This window comes from Etheostoma cragini, chromosome 17, assembly GCF_013103735.1.
Source record: "Etheostoma cragini isolate CJK2018 chromosome 17, CSU_Ecrag_1.0, whole genome shotgun sequence".
Taxonomy (NCBI): Eukaryota; Metazoa; Chordata; class Actinopteri; order Perciformes; family Percidae; genus Etheostoma; species Etheostoma cragini.
The window spans coordinates 12156597-12163242 of record NC_048423.1 but is presented as its reverse complement, the minus strand read 5'-3'; the positions used below and the strand labels follow the sequence as shown (position 1 = coordinate 12163242).

Below are 6646 nucleotides of genomic sequence, written 5' to 3'. Positions count from 1 at the left end.
CCCCCCCCCCCCCCCCCCCCTTAATGTATCAGCATGCCTCTTCCTTCGATTACAGAAGCATGTGGTTGTACAATTTCCAACGCCAAACTACCAAAAAATACCTCAATCGGATTAAGAAACGGGAAGTAAAGGGCCTATAGTGGAATTACCGGAAACACCCTGTTATGATGAGACTATAAGGAAAGCTTAGGCAACGTCAGGTCATTCATAGGTCACAGGTCAGGGGATGAGAATATTCAGCCCTGTCTCTATTTACCAAACCTGTTTATGTATAATAATGTTTGTCTCTCTACAGATTCAAGGAGTATGGACAGCTGCGTGATAAGGAAATGTGTTGTTTCAGGGCTGTCTCCTTTTGAAGGTCGCGGGCCTGCCACACTTTTGTCTACTTCCCAGAGATATACACTTAACTAGGCTTTACCATCTGTGTGAGTTTAAATACACCTTCAGGAAGACAGGAACTTCAGGGAGTTGGGATGGCACTGCACAATAACGCGTTCTGGTTAAACTGTACTGCCTGCTTAATTGTCTCCTCAATTGAGTGTTAGTTAAATGCTCCTGTGTAAGTCATCAAAGTCTACCAAAGCTTCTTCGCGTATGTGAGATGAGTTGTGCTGCTCTTGAGTTTTTCCTTAACAGGGCCAAGTATACAACTGTGAAGTTAGAGTAGTGTAGTTGGTTAACCGGTCCCGGACCAGAGCAGCCATGTGGAAACTAACATTATCCCAGATGAGAACAAACCTTAGCTGCTGTGGTCCGTCCTTTACATCTACATTATGTAGTGCCCCCAGAAGCGTGATTTATGCGTGCAGTATTGTAGTGACCAAGAGTGGCATGGTGATGGAGAACTCCTGGTAGACTAATGGTGGCACACAAGGGGATTGAGTGTGTGGGTGTGTTGCCAATTTTAGATAGTGTTTTTCATTTTGAAGAGAAGTGTTTTCCCAATGATTGCAAGGGTGTTCATTCTTGAACAAAGTGCCTAATGTAAGAAACAGTGTGTAGTGTTTTTCAAGAAGTGTGTTGCAGAATTGCAAACAAAACACAGATCAGGAAACGTGCTTGTACTTTTGTTGCCTTTGTTCAAGTTTTTGTGCTTTTGTCTAAGTATTCACTTTCAGTGTGTAAGCAATCGGCATAAACTGTAAACCCACCGTGTGTTACTTGCTCTAGAGGTAGATACAGGCAATTGTAAGTTGAAAATGTTTGTCAATCAGACCATTTTAGTAATTAATTGATATGCATTGTTTATTATATTTTTTATTAATCGCAGACCATAAAAGGTACATAGGTGCATTATGAGCATTTGTTTCTGCTGACAGGTGCAGGTCGACTTGAACTGTGTTCTAGTCTTCTGGAGGGAGGACTCACTCCAAGTCAAGGTGGATCAGTTCATTTCTGTACAAATATTCATATACAACCCTAAACTCTAACAAGCACAAACAATCACATATGCAACCATTTTTGCTTTGCCACAGGTCTGTTGCAGGTTGTGAAGCAGAATGTCAAAATACCAGTCTATGTGATGATAAGGCCTCGTGGGGGGGACTTCCTGTACTCAGACCAGGAAGTGGAGGTGATGAGGAAGGACATAGAGCTGATGAAGAGCCACGGGGCCGACGGACTAGTGCTCGGAGCCCTGACAGAGGATGGACAGGTGGACACGGAGCTCTGTATGGAGTTACTGGGTATTGTCTTCCTGTTAACTTTAACATATCTGTATGGGCCTACAATGCACTTAAAAAAAGAAGAAAGAAAAGATGCTCACTTAACAGAGCATGATGTACAGTTCTACAAAGATCCAATTTACATAACAGAAAAGTACTCTGTCTTAGCTGCCATGTTCTCTATTTAAATCTTGCCAGAACCAAAATCTCCACTAAAATACCTTCTCAAATATTACCTTCACGCTAGTCTATATCCATGACATTCCACTTCCGGGATTGCTCTGTAGCCTACGGAAATTCTGCCGGATTTCACTAATTTTGGCCGGAAATCCGTTTCCTGGGTTTCCTTTTGTGTTGCCATTTTAAACTCTGGACAATTAATGAGGACTATGGTTGACTGCTCCTCAGATCTCTGCAGGATAAATCCGGAGAGATTGCTAGACCATTTGTCCATTCTAAGTTTATTTTGCAGAGGTGCCTTTGCTCCGTCTTGCGCATAGCACCGCCCAAGCCAATTGTGATTGGTTTGAGGAAATGCCAATAAACCAGAGCAAGTCTTTCTCCCATCCCAGGTGTGGCAATGCGAGACAACCTACACACATACAAAACAAATCAGCATTCCTTTTTCAAATTTTTAAACGTTGGGCTCTTTAGAGTATTAAACATGTGGCAAAACAAAATATTGGATATACAAAATGAAATTTATCACCAGTTGATATTTGGATGGTTGTATTCCCTTTAGCTGTTCCAGTTGTAAGTGTATTTGTCATACTGGAAAACTTAAATTGACATATATGTTATAAGTAACACCTATGGTTTTCTTGCAAAGACAAGTTAAAGTGTTAGCACCTTAGTTGCCGGGTGGAAGGCACACAAGGACCTTTTGCCTTTTCTCTATATAGTATCTGTATACTTATATAATATACAGCATATGTTCTATGACATTCTCGTCTTTGTTTTATTCCAGAAGTCATCCTTCCATTTTTTTATAAATAATTTTGCTTAAAATAAAATGAAAGTCAGTGAGCAAAAATATCGTAACAGTAAATCTACCCTGGAAATCCAAGTTTTGACGAGATCACAATTTGAATTTGCTCAGTGAGTTACTCTGGCAACGAGTAATGCTGCTCATTAACTATGCCCTTGTAGCACCAATCACATTGGCCTATCTGATATAGGCGGGCCAAAGGTGAGCTAAACCGATGACAACAATTTAATCTACCAGTTAGCTCCACTGGTAGCTAAGTGTATGGGGCTCTGGAAACGTCTACTCGTGTGTTGTGATTGGTCGTAGTGTTATCCATTGTGTGCAGTGAGATTTTCAAATGCACGCTTGATGCCGCCCTTCGAGATGGACAAATTTCATTACTTGATGCCAGACCCTTAATCCGTTCAGATTTGGGTGTGGATTTACAGACTAGCAATAATCCATAACAAAGAAAATTGTGTTGGCAAGTGACGCAGTGTAAAGTGAAGTAAATGTCTTATCGAGTATTTTGTACTGAATAAACAACTAGCCATAGAGAGCATGTAAGCACACACAAAAAGAGAAAACAAATTATTCAGAATTCGCCATGCTTTTATTACTTTTACTTTGTTTGGGGTATTTTTCCATGTATTTTTCTGATTGTCACTTTTTACCCACTAGCTGCTGCTCGACCTTTGCCTATCACCTTCCACCGAGGTAACGTTCTTCTATCAATTGTTGAGTTAAAACTTTCGAATTTCCATGCAGCTGCTAGCAACTACATCAGAAAAAATATCACAAAGCCGTAAAGCCCTTTTTTAGAGTGATTTCATCAGAGCCTCTAAAGACCTTTGAACTCATTTTATGAAAACTTATATTGCTCCTACTGCAGCTTTTGACATGGTTAACGACCCAGTGGTTGCTCTGGAGACGCTGATATCACTAGGGTTCCAGCGTCTGTTGACAAGTGGCTGTGAAAATTCTGCTTTGGAGGGCCTCCCTCTCATTAAACGGCTCATTGAACAAGTACGTATCAATTATATATATGTTAGAATGTGTTTATTTGAACATAAAAAAAAACAACAACATTAAAATAAAAGATTTATATACATGCATTCCTGCATACATATATAATTAAAATGACATAAATAAGGTCATGTACTTTTTAGCACAGTCTTCCAATATTGAAAGTCATTCAAACGCAACAAAACTTTTCCATGTTCCAAAGGAGTAGGAAGAAGTTGATAAGCAACTTATCAAGTCCGACCCCCTTTCTCTACTTTTATCCTTTAGTAAATCTTATTCTTCAGTTATTTACATATTATTATTTACACATCATAGACACAGATGCATACATACACAAACACTTAAAAACCCTAATACATCCTTTCTTCTACTTTCTATACCATCTATAGCAGATTACATAACACAGCCATACTAGACTTAGTATATAGACATGCTAGTATGTAGATACACTAGCATATGGACACACCAGCATATAAACATACCAGTATATAGACGTATCGGTATATATATACACGAAGAAGAAGATGGGAGGGCTATTTATCTCTTCTGCTTAGTCATTGTAGGTGAGCAGCTGATGTCTCTCCCTTACTACCCTTCTTATATCCTACTCTCCTCATTTTCTTCCACAGGCTAAAGGGAGAATTGCCATCATGCCAGGTGAGTACTTTTACTTTTCTCTTGTAAGATGAATAAATAGGGTTTTTATTTGTTTATTTATAATATATATATATATATATATATATCTCTCTATATCTGATACAGGAGGTGGTATTACTGAGAGGAACCTGCAGAGAATTTTAGAGGGGTCGGGAGCTGAAGAGTTTCACTGCTCAGCCCGCTCCAGTAGGGATTCGGCCATGAAGTTCAGGTATATATGGTTTTTCCCATGCTTTCACACATTACAAGATTCCTAATAGGAAGTAAAAGTAAAATAGATAAACTAGTTGTGTTGTTGCTGTCTGTCTGATATTGTTTCCATGTGCAGGAACACCTGTGTGACGATGGGAGCTACTTTCTCAGCACCTGAGTATGGCCTGAAGGTGACCGATGTGAGAAAAGTCCGAACTCTTAATGCAATAGCCAGAAATACCATGTAAATGGGTAATGGACAATCGTGACAGACAACAAAACCGATACCTCAAAAGTAATTATACTGGTACGTCGAAAAACATTTTTTTTCTTTATCAATGGTTAAACAGTCCTTTCAATGTTAGAGCTCAGGGAAAGCCCTGCACCTTCTGGGATATGCAGTTAAAGTATCTCACAGTGGAGAGTGATTAATCATTTACATTTAATGTTGTACACTTGTTTTGGGCTGTGTAATTCACAATACTAATTTTAAAATTAAGTTTGATGTTTTATAATTGCCATATAGTTGACCACCTGTGTATTTATTTACAGCACTCCCCATTTAACAGTGGAAAATAACGTAAAGTTGTGGCCTCCTGTACTTTATTTTTTTAAGGATTAAAAACATTGTGACTTGATTCAGTTTTCTCAGAATTCAATTAAAGCCCAACAGGTTGAATAATTCAGTGTATAATCGTCCAGTGTTGTCAAATATTACAAATGCTCCAATTAAAACCAGTCTCCTATTAATTTCACCTTTAATGCATCATTCATACACATAACATTACACACATTAATTGTTGTTAATGAGGTTTATAAGGTTGGAGAGTCATGTTACTATTGTCACTAATATCCAGCCAGGCTGTACTGAAGTGAGAAATATGTGTCCATGAACCTGTGATGGCCCTCATCCATTGGGCGAATCAATAGAGAGGTAAAGTCCCCTTCCAGTGGACCATGGGACCTCATTTCAAGAGAAAGAATATGTACGTATGAAAGGCAAGAGACAAATGACTTAATCCTGTTTGAATTGAGTAATGAATTACACATTTGATGTTTGTCAATTTAAAAGATAATTTTGCAAGTCCAGTGAGGCTAGGATGCATGTGCGTTTGGTATAGGGATGTATTGTTAGTCATGCAAGCATAAGTCCTTCTCATTCTTTCACTTCCTGGCTGACAAAGTAGAATACTTGTATAATTGTAATGGTAGTCCAATGCATATTGATTTATTAGGCATTTATTATTCAGGTAATCCCTGGACTCAGAGTGACTCTAGTATGATGCAATATACTTGTAAGAAATGTAAACTGGACTGGTGGTAGAGGAGGGGTCAAGATAAGGTTAAAAAATGGGCCCGACAATACCACCTAGATGTTTTAACCATGAGGCCAAGGACCTCTTTAAAAATAAACAAAATTAAATTCTTTTGATTGGGGGTAGAGCAGTTAAAAACCTGTAAAAGTTGTGTAAAAGGAATTGGGAATCAAAATGATAAAGAACAACGATGTTCATTATTAAAACTTCCTCAAAACTACAATCAAAATTGCTCAAGCCAAGATACGAGTCCAAAACCCAGCTGAAACAATTACATGTTACAATAACATATTTTACATTTTTACTGTATAAATTTGGAGATTTTTCAAAGTGAAATCCCATACCACTACTGTAAAATTACCTCAAATCTGAAACCGGAGGGGATATAAACAAGCTTTGCTCCATAATTCCAGACAATCACTGATATATTTGGGTTCAGGACATCTCTTACTACACCTTACTGGAAATCTAAACCCATTTCATTTCTATGGTCTAACCCCACCTAGTGAAAAAGTCACACCACACCTGTTTGTGCAATTGACTGATGTGCTGTGGTCTTTGTTAAAATAAATGTGTGAAATCTGAAACAAATAAACACAGAATACACTGGATTGGATCTATTTCTAAAAACCTATAATTTTACCTTAATTCCAGCTCAACACATGTACAGTGGGGCTCAAAAGTTTGCGCACCCTAGGTAAATTCTTTTATTAATGTGCTAAAAGAAGACAAGAAAAGATGGAAAAATCTCCAAAAGGCATCAAATGACAGATTAGACATTTGTATAATATGTCACAAGAAGTTAGATTTTATTTCCATCA

The 6646-nt window shown here is 38.2% G+C and overlaps 1 protein-coding gene across 2 annotated transcripts in view; it reads left to right on the top strand.

Moving 5' to 3' along the window:
* The window catches only part of cutc (cutC copper transporter homolog (E. coli)), a 5920-nt gene extending 1097 nt beyond the window's left edge, over positions 1-4823 (top strand). Inside the window, exons 3-9 of one of the 2 annotated variants that reach the window (XM_034897894.1) lie at positions 1323-1382; positions 1563-1688; positions 3316-3351; positions 3527-3660; positions 4290-4317; positions 4423-4528; positions 4646-4823. In XM_034897894.1, coding sequence (XP_034753785.1) covers positions 1323-1382; positions 1563-1688; positions 3316-3351; positions 3527-3660; positions 4290-4317; positions 4423-4528; positions 4646-4757 — 602 coding nt within the window. In that variant the 3' untranslated portion in view covers positions 4758-4823. Of the gene's footprint in view, positions 1-1322; positions 1383-1478; positions 1689-3315; positions 3352-3526; positions 3661-4289; positions 4318-4422; positions 4529-4645 lie in introns of both variants that reach the window. The other variant, XM_034897893.1, reaches the window with a different exon arrangement.
* The last annotated feature ends 1823 nt before the right edge of the window (positions 4824-6646 follow it).